The sequence below is a fragment of the Paralichthys olivaceus genome, chromosome 9 (assembly GCF_024713975.1).
Source record: "Paralichthys olivaceus isolate ysfri-2021 chromosome 9, ASM2471397v2, whole genome shotgun sequence".
Classification (NCBI taxonomy): Eukaryota; Metazoa; Chordata; class Actinopteri; order Pleuronectiformes; family Paralichthyidae; genus Paralichthys; species Paralichthys olivaceus.
The window spans coordinates 21,408,610-21,427,874 of NC_091101.1; the positions used below are offsets into that span (position 1 = coordinate 21,408,610).

General features: G+C 38.5%; 1 protein-coding gene across 15 annotated transcripts in view; it reads right to left on the reverse strand.

Moving 5' to 3' along the window:
• The window catches only part of fam13b (family with sequence similarity 13 member B), a 62,847-nt gene that overhangs the window by 34,342 nt on the left and 9,240 nt on the right, over window positions 1-19,265 (reverse strand). For 12 of the 15 annotated variants that reach the window (XM_020082784.2, XM_069531697.1, XM_069531695.1 and 9 more), the window contains exons 2-6: window positions 10,613-10,763; window positions 9,767-9,979; window positions 6,819-7,031; window positions 5,095-5,272; window positions 4,422-4,566 (exon numbers count right to left, since the gene is read on the reverse strand). In XM_020082784.2, the coding sequence (XP_019938343.2) occupies window positions 4,422-4,566; window positions 5,095-5,272; window positions 6,819-7,031; window positions 9,767-9,932 (702 nt within the window). In that variant the 5' untranslated portion in view covers window positions 9,933-9,979; window positions 10,613-10,763. The remainder of the gene's footprint in view (window positions 1-4,421; window positions 4,567-5,094; window positions 5,273-6,818; window positions 7,032-9,766; window positions 9,980-10,612; window positions 10,764-19,265) is intronic. The other 3 variants (XM_069531698.1, XM_069531700.1, XM_069531691.1) reach the window with 1 other exon arrangement.

Genomic DNA, 19,265 nt, shown 5'->3' on the forward strand with positions numbered 1-19,265 from the left:
CTCAACAGCTGATCACTGTGACACCGAATCATATAATTATATATTCTCCAACCTACTGTAAGATGTTCTCTGCTACTGAACATTGGGACATCTTCTGCTATACGTCCATTCACCCCTAATTAGTGTCCACAGTCCAGGGTACAGTTGTGCATTCGCTGTAACATGGCTCAGCTCCAGAATCACTCGACTAACTTGGCACAGGCGAAGTGAACAGTGCACATGCTGATTTGTTTATCTGCTGAGGTTAAACTAACAGACATGGTAAAGCAAGGCTAGCATTTAGGGATTAATTAAGTAGACCATCGGCCATCTTCAGTCCTGTGTTAGCAGGCCAGCTTCCACCAAAGCCCTTTACAGACACTAAATACGACAAGAAAAAATCTTTGTCAGACATGAAACTTATGTAATTACCACCACATTTATGTATTTTGTCTGAAAGGAGCTTAGGAAGCAAAGGTCAGAAATTCTGTGACCAAATCAAATCAATCCTACAAATAATTTCTTGTTTTCTCTCGAACCAAGTGCACAGCAGGTCCAAAACACTGGGATGTGACCTTGTTAAGACAGAACAGTTTGCTCGCTTTTCACGGTCACTGCACACCGCGGCTGCGCTGCTGCTCCAATACGTATTTGGACAGATACACATGTGTTGTTCATCAGCCTCTGGGCTTCAGCACATTTAATCTAAAATAACACGATGGATATTACAATAAAGAGCCAAGTCTTGTTATTATTTTGAGTGGGTTTATGCCAAAATTGAAAGAACTGTGTGGAGGGTGCAAAATTAACAGTACAGCCTCGAAAGAAAACATGGGTGTACTAGAACACAAGTTTTGTGGATGAGCACAAAATAATTGGCATGGTGAAGAAAAACATGTCTATAACTGCACAGAATACTCTCCAAGGTGTATGTGTACATGTTTCCTTGTTAACAAGAGAAGACTTCATGACTATAACTGCAGACGAGTCACCACGAGATGCAACACCCTGATAAACCTCATAAAACAGAAAGATTGGGCTGCAGTGAACTCAAAACATACTAAAAGAAAACAGTTTTGTTCTGGAACAAAGTTAAATGGAAAGACAAAATAAATGAAATCCCTATTAATATTATGGAAAGAGGAGCTTGTGGAGATTAAGAGGAACAGCTCGTGATTCAGAGTCACCACCTCCTCTGTCAGACAGTGTTTGTCCTTGATTGGCCGACTCAATCACCTTGACCACACAAAACACTAAATAAAATATTTTGTTTGACATCACGTTCATCTGTCCATTTACATTGGAATCCTTAATCTTTGAGAATAAGTTAATAGGGCTACACTTCTTTTCTATTATATATATTTCCATACCTTATACTCAAATTACATTGGATACTCTGCACCTTAATGTAGTAGCTAAGATTACTTTTTTCAATTGAAAAAAAAGAGCAGCTGTCCAAATACTTGTACTCTGGATAATATAAACTGCTTAATAATGCTACAAGACATAATATATTTATTATGACTGCAATGTGTTTTCTTTTGGTAGTGCTTTCTTAGAAAACAAGTGCTGAGGAATCAAAACTGACCCTGACAGTCAAGCCCTTATAATGAGTTCTCTCGGGTCAAATAATGATTTTCAGTAGGATTTATTTGTTCCCTGCTGTGTCGAGAGGCCGCAGAAGTAAAAAAAACTTTTCAATAGCTGAATCAAAACAATCACAACCACTGGTGTCATCAACAACAACAACAACAACAACAACAACATCAACAACAACAACACGACACATTTTTACGCTCACCTAAAGAACAGAATTCCACTGACTCGTATTGTGTCAACAAATGCATGGCAGTTTGCTGACCCATGCCAGCCTCACTGAGATCCACAGTTCGTCCCAAACATGCCACAAAACAACAATAACACTATTCTTCTCCCTCACATCCTACATCTTTCATGTGATTCTTGGTTAAACTCCCATTCTATCCTTTACATTGCCAATTATTTCTGTAGTTTAATTTGAATTGTTCTGAACCTCTGACGATTGAAGGTTTAAAGTCAAAGCATGTAGCATGTGTGTGGGAGATAATCCCCTCCATGAGTGTTTGATCACACAGAGCCATGCACAGTGTAGTGCAGGGGCTGTAGGTGTGAGATGCAAAATTACATCATCACCAGCCTTTTTTTCTTATCCCTCCTCTCCATCACCATCTCTCCCTTTGTTTATTTTTTTTCCTCTCCTATCTCTCGCCATTTCTCCCCCATCTTCCTGTCTGCGTTCTCCTCCTACTTTTCTGCCCTCTCTCTTACATAAGACACAGAGATCGCTGCTTGGATGATTTGTCTTTACAGATTTTCCTCTCAGTCTCTCAGAGCGCCTTGTCCTCTTCTGCTCCTTTTCTCATGGTTCCTCTGGATAATGTTATATTCTCATTCATCTGACAGAACAGCCAATATAATTTACAATGGCAGGCAGAAGGGAAAAAGAAAGATAGATAAGGTGATTCAATTTGGAAAATGAAATTAAATTCAATGATTTGCATGGGAGGATTTGTTTCTTTAGTTTATTGCTGCGCTGAACTCAATTTCAATCTGATTAGTTTTCTTTTACAAACAAGAGCTTTTATAAGAGATTATATGTTTTCAGCAATTTAAGGAAGGACTCAAGTTTTCAATGAAAGCAAAGATTTTCATGGCCTGGCCGAACTTGGCTAAAGTATCATAAAGGGAAGGAATTTGTGAAGAGGAGAATAAAGCAGACATAAAGAATGTTTTTTGAATAGTTGACCTATTGTAAGTCCTGAGGTTTCTGTTTTTGGTCTGACCAGACTTTCACAATGACTGTGTGCAACCTTTCACTTCAACATAAAACTTTAGTTTGAAAAGATGCATGCTGTGTTGGACAATGCCCCTTTTAAATGTGACAGAAATAACTAACCTTCTAGTGATTGTCGTGTTTGTGTACACGTTGTAATGTAATAACAATGTAATGAGGCAAATCTGAAGTTAAATGTTAACTACCGCTCGTTGCACTGTTGTGTTGCCGGGTAACAACGGGAAATGCCTTTCAGTTTATTTAGTCTGTCGCATTCTTTTTGTATGGTGGGACACAGAGTATAACTAAAGCTCTGTGTTCAGTGGGTGTTGTTCCAGATTCTTTTTCAAGATATTTTGTTGACACAAGAACTTTCTGAACAGCTGAACAACATTACTTACATTCCTATACACTAAGCAGCTAATGAATAATTCTCAGCCTGAAGTCACTACACTACAAGACATTCATTCAATTCCTGTCAATATTTAAATTAATGTACCGAGATCTTTTAATAAATATGAATCAATAATCACTGGCAAATTATTAATGCATCTACTTCTGGAGATATTGATGATTCAAATTAATGATAGAGAAAATCAAAACCTGTACGACTCTTCTTATTCCTTTTACAGATTTTTCGTGCAGTTCACTTTTGAACAGGAAGCAAATTTGGTGCGGTAGCAGGTCTGTTTTTATATAAATCCTTCTGAAAATATCAAGCATGCTAACATACACCTCAGAAAAATAATAGATGATTCATTTGAGGATTCAAAGATATATATAAACTTTATATGCAACATTATTATCACTCGAATCTCTCTCTTTTTCCACTATGTACTCTATTCTAATGGCATACCATAATTTCAATCTTCTACTTTTTATCAAAGGATTAGTCTGATTCAACCCAGGAGGAATCTCAACCCTGACCTTGGCAGAGTTAAATGCCACATTCTACTATTTGGGCGTCATTACAGAGGAAGAAAAAAAAACAAGAGAAGAAGACAAAGATGAGGTTTTTAAATTCTTTGCTCATATGTCCGGAATGTTGACATTTGGCGAACAGCATCCAAAACATAGTCTTAACATCGTGGCATGTCTAAACTATATCTTGCTTTTTATTGTACTGTTTTTTGAAACTTTTCCCAAATTTTTTTATTTCATTCATCACTCGATATATTATCCCTTCAAAGGCATTAATTCTATAAACAGTGGATTTATAGGCTGGGATTAAGACCCACAAAGCCTCTTTTGTTTGAATGGAGAGGTGAAGATTAATAGATGGAACACACTTTTTTGGTCCCGAATGGAAAAGTGAACCATTACAGCAGAAGGGAAAAATGGATGTGTAGGTGGGAGAGGCCTAAAACTAAAATGAGGACGACAACCTCTCTGTGAGATGTGATGAAATGTTTTAGCTATGACAGCTTAAACTAAATGTGCATGAGCCGGAAAGTTAATTAACAAAATAATGAATAAAACAACTTTTTTTAAAAGTACAATACAATGTGAAAGTGTGCCATCTGTATATTTGTATATTACCAGATATGCAAGTGGATAGTGACTCACAGCATAAAAGAAATAGTGATAGCTAAGATGCAGACATGCTGAGACATGATGAGATGGGCAGTACCTGTTCGTTAATGGAGCTGTAGTCGTTGGTGGTGGAGACATCATCGTCCTCTGAGTCAAACAGGCCCTCCTGGTTGTCCAACAGCTCTGCCAGGACTCTGCTTACAGACTCCTGGTCCCGGAGGTCCTCCCCTTCTGATGACAGACTGCAGAAAAAGGACGTGAAAGGGGTGTGTTGACTGTGAAATGCCACCCAATGGATATTAAATTATTCTAGTAGCTGAATAAACTTCTGTGAAAGTGCTTATGTGTGTGACATATGTTTTACACATATGGATGCTTTCTTGATCATTGTAAAATGAAGAAGGCATAGCCGTACAGCTGTTGGTCCAATCTGTGGCTGTATCAACTGCAGTGTCACAGTGAAATCAATTTCTCAGCAATCTTGATACCTTTTTGTTGATTTGATGACATGGGCCAAGTCGAACAAGACTATTTTACTTGGAATGCATAAAATTCAGCAGGCAGTTCTGTTGTAAATTATGACTTCACGCTCAGAAGTATGAATTCAAACAACACAAAAAGCAAGACAACCTGTCTGGATAGAGGGGAAATTATGAGTAAACATTCTTGCCTGCCCTCTGCACATAATACATGACAGTTTAGATAATTTTACAAAGGCACAGTGATCGTGTTAATCACAATTATTAGATGGCCCTGTGCAGGCATCTTACTGGAATATGTCTGGCCCGAAGACGGCGGCCAGCGCCCCAACGTTCCAGCTCTCCTGCTGAAGTGATGCCACGCTGGCCAAGAAGCGGCACAGGAAACGCAGCAGGCCGTAGTTCAGTTGGGGAAGCTGCTGCAGCAGGTACTTCAAGTTTCTACACAACTCCTCCTCATTGCTGTAATCTGGGGATGGTTAAAAATAGACTTGTGGTTATGATTCTACATGTCTATTAACATTTTTCTAACCTCCTCCATTGCACATCTCTTACTGTTATCACTGTAATCAGTTTTACTGCAAAAGGGAGTTGGTTTATAATTTACATTAGCACTAGTGCACTTTGTACATGCCACATTTTACTGTGTGTAAATTATAGGTTCTCCTTTGTGTTCTTTCACAGTTGAGACTGTGTTCAACCCTCTGAGGTGAAATGAAGAGAAAGAGGATATGGACTATGGAATAAGTAATTCCTTTTGTCGTACAGTAGTCCCATGATAGAATAGAGTTAGAAATGAATGACATGAAATGGAGAGCCTGTAAAAACATTACTGCTGCTGTAATCTGCATGACAGCAACAGGAACAACCATCTACATGAGAAGAGGATTAGAGCAGATTCTCTCTGACAGAAACAAATGTAAAAGTTAAAGCAAAGAGTAGAAACAAAGCACATGTGAAACATTTGTACAGGTGTTTATTTACATTGTTCATTTAAACAGGTATAATTCCTGATTGACTTCCTCATCTGATTTTGGTCAGAAGAACCATTAATGGTAAATTCCAAAATACCAGCCATATACTTCGATGTTTCCCTTTGTTTTAATAGGAACCAAAATAAAATTATACTTCCCCTAAATACACGACAGATGTGTAAGTGTTTTGTGTTTTGCTCTGTTGCTTCGTGGAGCTGTCTGCAGTGATTCACTGTCGACACTGTCACACTCTCTTTATCTCTCTTAGAAACACATAGACAACAGACCCGTCTGTCATAGACGGACTGGTGCTCCATCAGACAACTCCAAAAAGTTATTACGTTTTTTTCATGTTTTCCTGGGAAGGGAGGCAGAACTCTACAGAATCACAGCCTCTCTCTTTTTTGGCCAATTCAGGGTGTGCATGTGTCTGAAGTGGTTCACCGACCTGTCCAGAGCTGGACCCTTACGGAAGCTGCCACCACAGATAAAAAATAATTCTGAGAAAAACACTGATCATGATTATCTTTTCTTTGTTTTTCCAAAAATGTCTAAAACAAAAGAATATAACCTAAAGCAAAGCCACTCTAAGGAACAGAAGAGGCAGAGACACCCAGGTTCATGGTTGGAACAAGTTTGTTTTAGCTGGTTTCCACTTCAATTAGAGATCTGACCACTGTACCATGTATTCACAGCTTAGCTTTGATCTGTCTCCGTAGTCACAGTCATGTAATACCACCAAATGTAATACCATCTTTGAAGAAATCCAAAAATGGTGAACAATAGTGTGTTTCGCTTCTATTTTTGTGTCTAGATATTTGGTCAGATCAGGATCTTAACAGGGGATTTACAAAACCATCAAACTTCACACTGAATGGAAGCTAAAAAAAAAAAGGATCAGTATCTGCAACCAGCACCAAAAAAACCCAAACAATACACAAAATGTACTTGTGGAGTGGACAAAAGAGGGTGGGGCGAGTGTTAGGAGAAATATACATAAGAGCGTTAGAGGTGGATAAGAAGTCCCTGTTACAAACACACCTTGGTGTAGCTGTAGTATGTGTCCCTGTATCGCTGTTGGAATAACGGGCTCAGGAAGCTCCTGCAGGAAGAGCCGCAGCAAACTGACCGCTGACGCCAGGTCAGCCTCCTTCTCCAGCTCCACCTCCTCACCACTGTCATAGCGCTGACGCAGCCAATCCACACGCTCTGCGTTGCCATTAACCAGGAAGAGCCCCTCCAGGTCCAGATGACCTGATGATAGAAACAACAATAATCACTTAGCCATCGATAACCAAACTCTTGTCTATGTTAACTCCAAGCTCCCATAAGATTATGCAGATTGATTTGTTAAGTTAAACTTTTTGTTGTTTTCAGAAGAAATCAGTTGACCTGTTGAGCCAAAAGGGATAAACATGCTTCAAACTAATTGTTTGTCCGTAGAGGTTCCGTACATAAATGTTAACACCCCTTCCAAAAGGGTCACACTCAAAGGCTACTGTAATGGCATTGAATAGTATAAATGTGTTTTATTGTTTAATAGACAAAGACATAAGAAAATTGAGGTTATAAACACAATAGGCATTGTTTTAAGATGTAAAAGTGGTAATATGTTGTGACCGAGGATTATGTAACGACTGCCTGGTTAGTCCTTCTGACTCCCGACATATTTGATTGACTGATTTGATTAAACCTTGCTCAGTCTTGTGGAACACAACAAAATATCTGCTAAAGCATTTAGTCCTTGTCCAAACAATGTAAGGAATTTAATCTGTCACAGAGGTGCTTTGTATTTTCCATCTCTGCCTTAATATCGAATTACCTGGTTACCTCATATTTCCATCACCCTGCTTCTACTGAAAACCTCCAGCATCACATGCAAATGACCTTTTCACTGGCTCAATAACTTCTGGACTGGCAGTGCTGCTGCCAGCAGAGCCCTGGGGGATTAGAGACTTATTACATAACCTCATGTGGTCGAGCAGCCCCAGTGTCAAACAAAGCACCGGCCTGCTTCACTGGTCACTTAAGGGGACTCTAAGTGAAGCTTCCTTCCAATAGTTAAAAAAAACAGGGGGAAAAAAACTGTCTTGACAGGTTTGACAAGAAAATGTCCTGACAGAGAGTGTTCACTGCACAAAGAAAGGAGGAAATAAGAAAAGGAAGCTTTCTCTATTGTTTAACTTGTCAATGTAGATGTAAGTTAGAAATCCTTTCTTGGTGTGCTGGATTTCACAAGCCCAAGGCCAATGAAAACTCCTATACAACACATTGGAGGCATTTGTATAGCTGCTACTTCAACTGTAAGACAGAGAGTAATTAATTATACTAATTGATTTTTGTGTGCAATTAACGTTTTTGTAAAATTAGTCATTATACCAGAGAAAATCCGATTTGTGAAACGAGTTAAACAAATCTAAATGACTCAGTCCATTTCTTCAGGGTTCACACCATCAATGCATCAAAGCATTTAAAATAAAAAATAAAACTGGCACTGCCATTTTTATCCCTCCCATCTGTCAGAGCAAAAATGTCTGAAACTGCTAACCTGCACTTATAAAGCTTAAAAAGAGAATGACATAAAACTAACATCCCTGCTCTGCAAGGACTGAAGAGAAATAATCCAGGGGGGATGTGGAAAAGGTCCAGGACCAGCGTTATTGGTAGCTTCCTCTCCCCATGGTTAAGCTCCTCTGTTTTCACAAGTGGATCTGCAGTTGACAGAGTGGTTATATAATAAAGGAGGAAGCAGACCGTGTCTGCCGGTGCATTTAGAGTTCATCTTTTAACATAAACTATATCTTTGATGCAAGAGCAGTCATGGCAGGTCAACAGCAGCTGACTGTGTGTGTTGTAGAAGGTAATCTGATGTAATTAAATATATATATATACGATGAGTGGGCCACAAACTATATGTGGCAGCAATGACAGGCATGTGGGCATATTGACCTGTAGATAATCTTAATGTTTTTCTTCCTGTTTTCAGAATCCAAGTCAGACAGACAGACATATATGGGGCGTTTGGACTGTATATGTCTGCTAAGAATGAAGCTTTACCAGTTTATCAACTGTTTACTCCACCCTCTCTCGGTTCACTTTAAAACCAGTGTGTCATTGTTTCATTGTCAGCTTCTTGTACGACATGCAACAAAAAGTCGGCTACAAAGGAAAATAGACCTGCAGTTGACAGAATGGTTATGTAATGAAGGCGCAAGCAGACTTTGTCGGTGCATTCAGAGTTCATCTTAACATAAACTACATCTCTCCTAACAACATATGAAAGCCATGGCGGGTCAACAGAAGCTGTGTGTGTGTGTGTGTGTGTGTGTGTGTGTCACTATGGCTCTGTGTTTTATTAAACAACACACAATGCTAAATAATCTGTACAGACACAAACATTAACCAAACATAGTCCATGTAAAACTTATCCAGTAAGTTAATCAATATTTGCCATTTCAATCATGTTAATAGAAAACAACCTAATCAAATTAAAGATGCCATATTAAAGCATGTGTCATGAGGTTTCAATCAGCAGGAATTACCTTATATTCTCTGCTACAGTAACACAGTAAGTAATTCAGTTACTGTTTTCCTTTATAATAATTCCTTTATGACTGATTCATCAGTTATATATATATATATATATATATATATCAGTTATATATATATAAGGCAGTAAAGAGGACTGAGATTATAACTCAACTGACTCAAATGCACCTAATTAAATTCCTGCAAACAAATCCATCACGTGGGTGTGTATGAATCATATGAAAACACATACTGTATCAAGACTATGATTTGATTGGCATATTAGACATTCAAATGTATTTTGGATTTGTGCATTCTGATTTACGGCAGTGATTCACATATGAATTATTTTTGGGATATTGATTTGATATTTTGCACAAATGGGAAAAAGCAACTTTTTAAGGAATATTGGTATGTTTTGTACTGTGTGTTTATATTGTTTGTTGGTGTCGGTCACTCACCATGTTCTTCGATGTAGTCGACAATGTGTTTCACCAGTGCAGGAACCTCATGGCCACCTATTGTGTGTGTGTGTGACACCTCCTCCAAGGGGACACCAAAAACCCGTGTGGTGCTGGCCGAGCTCCCGCCCTCATTGCCTGGCAACAGAGACACGCTCTTCCTCATGGCCGCCTCCTCCACCTCCTCACCACAAACCCGCCAAGACCTCACGTCTTTGAAAAGAAAAGGGAAAAAAGGGAAGGAGATAAGACAACAAAGTGAGATGGCAGGACTTACAAAATAAGAGCTTTGGTGAAAGATGAAGCCTAGCAAAGAAAAACATTTTTCATCTTCGCTAATACTCCCACTGCAAACCAAAGAGTGGAGAAAACACAATGACCAAGACCAACAGAGAAAAGGTGGAGATAACAAAAAGAAAGATGACATGACGCCAAACATCTCTGCTGTCCACAATAAACAAGATGTGTTTACCACATCTGAACATAAAATGGTTGGTTTGACTGATTGCTGCATGTTACGGTAAACCTCCCTGCCTGTCATCTAGCCAAGACCGAGGAGAGGGAGGAGGAGGAGAGGTGGGAGGGGAAAAGGGACAAGACGAATAGCAATATGATAATGATCTGCATATGCATTTACACCTGTGTAAAGCACTTTATTAGGAAAATCTCAGAGTGTATGTTGAAGTGTCTGAGAAAAGGGAAAGTCTACAGGTCTATAATTGCAATTCTATGGCCGATCAATGTTTCTAAGACTGTAGAGTTTTTCTTTTCCAACAGGTTTTTGAACTTGAGTCACACAATACCTCAATGTCACCTGGTACAGTGTGTGTGTGTGTGTGTACTCACCGTGTAGCAGTGAAAGTGTAACCTATCCTCTCCTCCCCTGGTCAGTGAACCACTGAACCATCTATGGCTGCTTCAGGTTGTGGCAGAAGATGAGCCGGTAGTTCCTCATTGACAGACCGCAAATCCTCTAGCAGGACTCCTTGTAGCTACACTGGGGAGAGACAGAGAGGAGAGAAAGTGCAGAGAAAAGTAAAGAAAAGGAGATGGAGGCAGAAGTGAGAGGAAAAAAGTGTGAGGGTGGAGACAGAGTTGAGAAAAAAAAAAAGAAAACATGGAATTTGGTAAGTACCAATATTTATACAGTTATAAACATCTCATTAAAGCTTATTTGCATTTATTCTGATTCTCCTTTTTGATTTTGAGTCTCTGGTTAAAATTCTAACAATTATTTATATTATCTTAGTATAAAAAAGAAAAAAAAATGTTTTTGTTATAAATAGCAAGACATGGCCTTTTGAAATGAGCAATACAATTTACAACTTATATCAATATAAAATGTATGAAATAGACCCTAACAGACACTAGCTGCAAAATCATGTGGGCACCACAGATAACACTTCCAGGCCATCTGTGTAAACCAGCAAGTTCAGTTCTTCTTTGAAGCAGTCAAACACAAACGTTCTTCCAACTTGGATGACAGAATACACAATTGGCTATTTGAACAAGAAAGAGTCCAACTTACAGAAATTCAAATATCAACAGAATGTCCAAGAAAGAATTACAAGCCGTGCTGTTTAACACCAACAAATGCCACAGCATTTGAAATAAATTATAGATTATACAATTAAGGGTTAAAAATTACTGCTCAATAGCTCCAGACTGTTTACACGAGGGCAATGCTCACCCATATTTAAAACAGTTCAATAAAGCAAATGCAACTCAAGGAGTTAATAAAACGAATCAAAAAATGCTTCGTAAACCACATGAAAAACACCCTCTCACAAACTGGACACAGGAGACACCAAAAGAGGACAAAGACTGAACCACAAAGACGATGAAGTGAATATATGGGTACAACCATCCTCAAACTTCAAAAATCATGTCGTCGTTGGACGACACCAACAGTGACTCATCACATAAAACTAGTCAGAGTAAATTTGTCTCAGGATAAAACCAATTAAAAGTTACAAATTAGTCGTCTTTTCACTTTTGAGTGTCTCCTTCAATAAGTCAAATTAACTAAAAAACAACAACTGGATTTCTCCTGGTTTTTGTTTTGTGTACCTGTCCTCCTGTCTTCTCATTTTCTATGCTCCCTTCTTTACCTTCATTTCTTTTGTACCTGTCATCTCCTCCTTTTGTTTCTCTCCTCTCCTTCCTCTCTAATCACATCTTCTTACTTCCAGGCTTGAGATGTCAGGTGCCCAAGAGTCAGCTGGAGGACTGAACACAATAATTAAACTAACAAAGGCGAGGCTAAGCTCAGCCTGTGTGTGTGTGTGTGTGTGTGTGTGCGTGTCCTAATACATGTCTGTGCATGCCCATCTGAAGTAAACTGTCACTTTGAATCTGAGTGTGTTAGGTGGGTGTTGTCCATGTTAATTGCTGCCACTTCAGAACATGCGTGTGCATTTATGTCTTCACGTTTCCATACATGTGAATATGTATGTGTGTGCTTGATGAGGCTGTCGAGAGTGAAAACGTGTTTCTTGCTCAAAACAGATCGATCATTCGAGACAGGAGAGACAACAGGTAAACTATGTGCACTCATGTTTGCTTAAGACTTTGTGTGTGCGAGTTTAAGAGGGTGACTTTGTGTTGGTTTGTGCGTCTGTATAATGTGAATAAAGACAGATACTGTGCTTTGAGTGTGTCCCTGTCGACTTTGCTTGTCTATGTGGAAATATGGCCATGGTAAAATATTAACACATCTCTTCTGAGTCACTACAGAGTCAGACAGACACTGAAAAATCAAACAGATGAACAACACAGCAGAAACTAAGGAGGATAAAGTGAGAAAGAAAACTAAGAAACTTTAAACTAGAGAGTTTCCAGAAGAAAATTAATGAAACAATAAATGCAGATTCAAATCAGTGTTGTTTGCTTGAAGAAGAAGCAGTGTGACTTATATGTGAAATTACACTTTTTGTGTTGTATCACTGACAAATCCAATTTTCTCAACCTTACTTATATTCTGTCTATTTCAGAATCACTTTTATTTGTCATTAAGCGGTATTAAGCTGGACAGGAACCATGGTCTTTAACATGCACCGGGTTTGCTGGAGTAAGTCTCTCATTCTTCCCCACTACTCTGCCCTCTCCTCTTGTGTCTCTTTCTTCTTTCATTCATCCTCATGCTGCATGTTACACAAGCCATCTGACCTACTTAAGATGTTCTGCATTACCTCTACATCAGTAAAAGTGGAGGTGAGCAGAGCTAAGAAATATACCAAGCTCACAAAGTATCTGTTCCTTTAAAGCATCTATCTTTACAGACAGAGTAAGATCAATAAATCATAACAGTAACCAAAGCTCTTCAAACAATGCTCTTTCAGATAATACGGCCAAGTAACAGAACTGAAACTAATTCAAGCGCCTTTTTAAGAGTTTTGGCAAAAACACATGGAAATAAACCCTGGTGTCATGGTATGAAAGCTATAAACTCAAGATACCATGGTCCATGCAGTGCTATAAAACTTTCAGATCTGGAAGCAGCTATTTTAGGAAAAGCAAGGTGCTAAATCATTAACCATTTGTTATTGTACTACCTTTTTATTTGGTATTAAAATTAACTAATATTAAAAAAAACTCAGATTGTCTGACTTAGCCCTTGAACTAGAATAAACTTTTTTTTTAAAATCTTTTTTACAGTTATTGTAAAACCTAAATCCTGGCCATGACCTTTTAAGTACAGTTAATGTTATTACCAGTTTTGTGGGACAGTGCTCATTCAAGATTAAAGCATTTCGCAGAAGCCACGTTTCTGTTTCGAGCTCAGTGGCAGATGTGATTCTGAGACACTTGTTAAAATGGTTCTTTTATCAGGAAGATCATAAAAAGGGCTGTCAAACATTAACAACCAACAGTTTTTTTATATTACTCTACATTGTTATGATGGTTACGCAATATGTTATGCGCAGATGTATATATCCAAGGTCGCTTGTGAACTCACACACAGCTCCAGAGACAAGTGACACCCAGAAGTGTTAGTGCAGCGCTGTAGCCAGAGCAACACAGAACTAAAAACGTTAGGGAAGTCTTTAAATCTACGGAAAGCTCAGGCAGAATTGTCTGCTAACCTCATCATGTTTCAGTAAATTAAAAGTAGCGTATGATCACTTTGTGGGATTTGTTCAAATGTGACCTATATATTCATATGACTCACTGGTACACAAACAACAGGACAGCAGTAGGCAGGATAGACCCTGTTTTATCAGCATGCGGATGAAGCCGAGTCATAGCATTACAGTGCTTGATCAGCATGGTCATTACCACAGCTTCTATAGTGAAGGATCAACATTCTGCAGGTGTAGAAAATAATGAATGGAACTTATGCCTACCTCCACCAGTCATTTCACAAGCACTACCTTGGTGCACACTGCAGGACCTTGAGATTCAGGTGCATACCAACATATACAAACCTGAGCTGAAGTTTTTGCACTTCCCACTGATACAGGTCATTTTCTTTGACTCTCTCACCTCTGAACTTATATATATTCTCTTTCTGCTTTTTAAAGGAATAATATGGTAACACCTTTAAGATGGCGTGTTTTTCGGTAAACCGAAGGCTAACACATCCAAATCTTTCACAAAATTGAATTAGCTCCACCAGGGAGCTTATGTTTAACCCCTGTCTGTTGATTTGTTTGGTTATCAGCAGGATTTGATCTTAACTACAGGACAGATTTTTCACGAAACTTGGTGGAAGGATAGAACGTGGGGCAGGAAAGAACCCAGGAGATAAAGGGTGGATCGACTCAAAGGGGCGGATGCAGGGATTTTTTTTTAATCACTTTTTTAAACATTGTGAGTTAGGGCAATATTTTCACCAATTTCACAGGGAATAATTCATGGATCCTGACGAAGGTTCATAAATGAATTTATGCGACTGATATGTGTGTGTGTCTATACTGCTTGATTTATTTAAGTCGACTGAAGTGTATGGACTGTACTTGGTACCAAAAACTTTTGATTATTCAACTCCAGTGCAATGGGAGTTATCCAACTTTACTTTCAGTGTTTTCTTTACCTAGCATCAGTAAATCTGGGATTTGGGAGTATTATGTTTGCTCACAAAGTTAGCAGAGTCCTCTAAAAGGCATTCTCCAGCCTCTATTCTTTCCAAAACCAACTGAACTGGTCCTGTTAGGGTATAAGCCTCTTTAAAAGCCAGAGAAAATCCTGCTTTTTGTGCCGAAATTCTTGTGTTGGGTCAGAGCCCTGAATACCGAAACAAAAACGGTACAACAAACCAGACCATTTTGCTCTCAGCAAACTGAGCCACAAAAAAAAATCTACAGCACGTATAAAATAATTATAACTCTCAACCTTTTGAGTTTCTAAGTAGCACGGTACCATGGTCCACACACTTCTACACAAATGTGGCCCTGCTACTGCCAGGCTCAACACATGAGTTTTATCAGACGGATGAGGACAATGACACAGGAAAATAAGTGAACTCAATGTTCCAAAACCAGCGCCTCGTCTGCTAACTGACCCTAAAAGGCCTCTGTAGCGAGGATTTGGTCAGTAATGGAACAGTCTAGAATAGCTGTCTGTCCGTCTCTGTGTCTTAATCCCAGCTATCATGCTTGAAGGCCCCCTGCTCAACAATGAGGGACATTGTTAGGAGGGAAAGTTGAGACTTTCCTTTTAAGAAAGAAAACAGGAAGGCCAACTTGAGGTCCACATGAAAAAGAGGACAGAGGAGACTCAATTAAAAATCAAGACAACATAAAGCTCTGTTAAGAATCATTTGCTCTTTGTTGACAAATCTTCAAAGTCATAGGTCTCAAACACAAATGTCAAGATTTGATCATATTTCATCATCTTACCGGAATTCAACATATCCCAGTCACACATTCTTGCCACACAAAGACATTAGCTAAAACATTGTAAAAAATAAATGAATGCTTTACAATGAGAAAAACATTAAGAGCCAAAGGGGATAAAGATAAACTAAAAAAAACCTGGCTGAAAGAACACAATGAATGTTATGGACACGGAGCTATTTAGAAATCTGTTCCTGTTCCTATCTTAATTCACAGCAAGTTTTAAAATAATCTATCACAGTGGCAGGAGTAGTACAATTTAAATAACCTACTGTATATCAGATTTCAGTTTCTAAAAGCAACACCTGAACAGAGCAGTGAGGTCTGCAGCAGTTCAAGAAACTGTTTAATAGAAAGGCAACTGGTTTAATGACTGCAATACTGTTTGACCTTAAACAGAAGTGTGTTAATGTTACTATGTTGGGGATGTGTTAAACACAAATACAGACTGAGTCAATTAGAGTGAGTAACTCTTATGTTTAACACAAAACAACAGAATGAATATACATTAAGAAAACACTGGGGAAATATTTGGGGAAGATGAAATCATGTATCTCTTAAGTGAAAACTGGTACAAGAATATCAACAATCCAGATACCCTGAGTTTTACTGGAGGATTTCTTTTCTAAAATGTTAAATGAATCATTAAATAGGCTATCACACACTTCACCAAAAACATAGTGCGTCGATAAGCAGGAGCATGTTCATATACAATTGCTTATGATTAATCTGTGATTTGCTGAGAATTCTCTGTTCCACTAAAACACAAAGTGTCCAACAGATATAAAATAAAATATTCACAAGGCCTTAAATAATGAAACATATTTCCTCCAACTTGCATCATATCAATCTCAAGAACCAGAGCTCAAAGCAGTGAAACAGTACTTTCACTATAACTGACCAAACTGTCATGGTCAGCCAAAATCTGTAGCAGTAGAAATAGAGACAGAGACGTCAGACAGAAGGAATCTGAAGTTAAAACTCACCAGATTCCTTCCTCAAAGCCTACGAACCCCAGGAGTAAAGAAAATATCTGAATGGAATGTATCTAGTTATTTAAAAAATCAGTTGCACAAGATAAATCCTTAAAAGCCTTAACCATGCAATATTCAATATTCATACGTTACTTAACTTAACTTGGTCCAAACGTGTATGAAAAGACCCCAAATGATCGCTGTAAGTGGACTGTGAGCCGTGCATGGCTCCCTGGGAGTCTGCCCCGGGCCTGGTACACCCGACACCCCACCCCCACCTAATTTTCGGTCAGGAAAAACAATGATGATAAACCCTGATCTCCAGTTTAGACAATCTGTTTTCTTAAAATCTTTAAAGGTAAAACAAGCAATACCTGCGAGCAACTGATGAACTTAGTGAACTCTGTCCTTTGGCCTAAAAGTCATAGAACTGAGAGGATGAACATATAAACAATGTGGAGTTATCAGGTCCAGTCTTCACACTTAGATCCCACGACACTGAGTGCAATTTCCTTGTACTCTGCTGTATAAGCATGAGCTGTCACATTCAAATCAGCACACACCCTAACAAACACACACACACACACACACAAGCATGAAGAGACAAACAGATAAACATGTGACTTGAATCCTTATCTCTGTCATAAATTCAACAAATGACAACGTGTCAAGAGAGGAACAAAAACCTGAGAAGGGCTGCAACTAATGATTACGTTCATTAGCGATTATTAGTTTGAGCATATTGCTTTTGTCCAAAACTTTTGAGATATCCCAGTTTTAATTTTGATGCCATATATGGCATTAAAAATTGCAGATAAGTTTATTGCAGCTCAGTACTTCATCAATTCACTGTACTGGTCCCAATATAAGACCATTTTCTGTCTGTGAATTAAAATGCATTTTGAGGGTCACATTATATTCAGACTGGAGACACCAACTCCTACAGCAGCTGTTGAATGATATGTTATTGTAGCTAGGCTAGAAAATGTCGATTGCATTATGTCTTTTTGACTTAAATCAACACAATGTAATCTGCAGGAGTCCCATACGCTCATGAAACATGTTTTGCTGCCAGAGAGCAAATAAACAAACCTCTCCTGACATTTTTACTGCAGAGTTGGACCTTGGACTGAATCATCTCCTCAATCAGGCAGCCTAGATTTACAAGACTTAAAAATCCTGACTATAAGAGTAAATAGTTTGGACAAGCTACACAACTGCAAGATTTATATCTGCTTTAATAGAAGTATGTAAGGAAGCATTCCCAACAGGACTTGTGTGAAAGAGTGTTGTATCTTTAAAAAGTGTTGAAATAAGTTGAAACCTCAACTCATTCACTTTATATGTCACCTCATGGAAACTGCGTTAACCTTTTTTTTCAAACATTAGACAGGAAGTTTATGAATGACCTTTTTCGATGCAGTGTTTCCATTATATACGTTTTGCAGCTTCACGCCTGGAAACACAGACCAAGGGTCCGACCCCCCCGACCCCTCCAATTCAGGCCAGTTTCCATCGGTTGTTAATATCGGTTGTTGTGGGTTTAATAGGATGATACTGGAGCACCGCTGAAGCATTTTCATTAACAGCAAGGGTGGATGCTGCTGATGTGGACAGGTCTTCTAAAGCCACTGGATCTGGGATTAATTGGCTTCAAGACAATGGACAAGTGTTGCATGTCTTTACTGTTCCAGACCCATTTGCAAATTCAAAGAGAAAAAGAAAAAATAAGAGAAGGGGAAAAGATAGATTAGAGGGCGTAATTTGACTTGCTAGCCTTAAGTTAGAGAGATTTGTATCATCCAAACCTACACCTAACCTTTATGATCACTCTGTCCACTGACAAATTATGCGTGCGCTCCACCCAGGAGCCGGGACTGCAAATGTTTGCAAATGAAAGCCTGTGGTCTAAAGCGTCCAATTACACAGCAAGGAAATGCACCATCTATTAAAACCCACGAGGGCACACACACACACCTAACAAACCCTCAGGTTAGAGGTTGTAAACGTTGACCTAAAACCTGCTTGTGTGGAGACTGATCACTGGGCCAATATTGTAGTAACTTTTTACAAATGTGAGAAGAGAGTTATGTAACTGTATCTCAATTTATGTGTGCGAATTCAGATAAGTCATGGAATAAATTAGCTGTATTCAGCTTTGCAAGTCGATAGAGATTTCTAAATGTGAAGAGCAATCTGAAAATGTGTATTACGATAATGAGAATTTTGGGCTTTTGATTAAAAAGTGACTGAAACAATTAATCAATTGCACAATGCAGGTCTTTTTTTCAATGATCATTACAAGTGCAAGATAAATTTAATTGTAATATTTTGACTTCTATTAACCCAAGCTTAATCCCAAAGTTGAATTATGTTGAAGCAGGTAAATCCTGAAAGGCCTGTCTACTTATTTATCCATGTATCTGAAAAATATCTTGGAGACAAGAGTTTTGTCCACCACATACCGACATTTTCAAGCTGCTGAACGTTAGCAACAGTTTGACTTTTAATGTCTTTGTCATCCAAGTCAATTTGAACAAAAACTATTTATGGTCTGTATATAGACTTTTTACTTAAAAGATTTTACATATACAAACAAAAATAACAGCCCTGCTACAAACAGATCATGTGATAGAAAATTTGTTTGCCCTGCACCTCTAGGCAATCTTGTGCATATTTTTGATATTC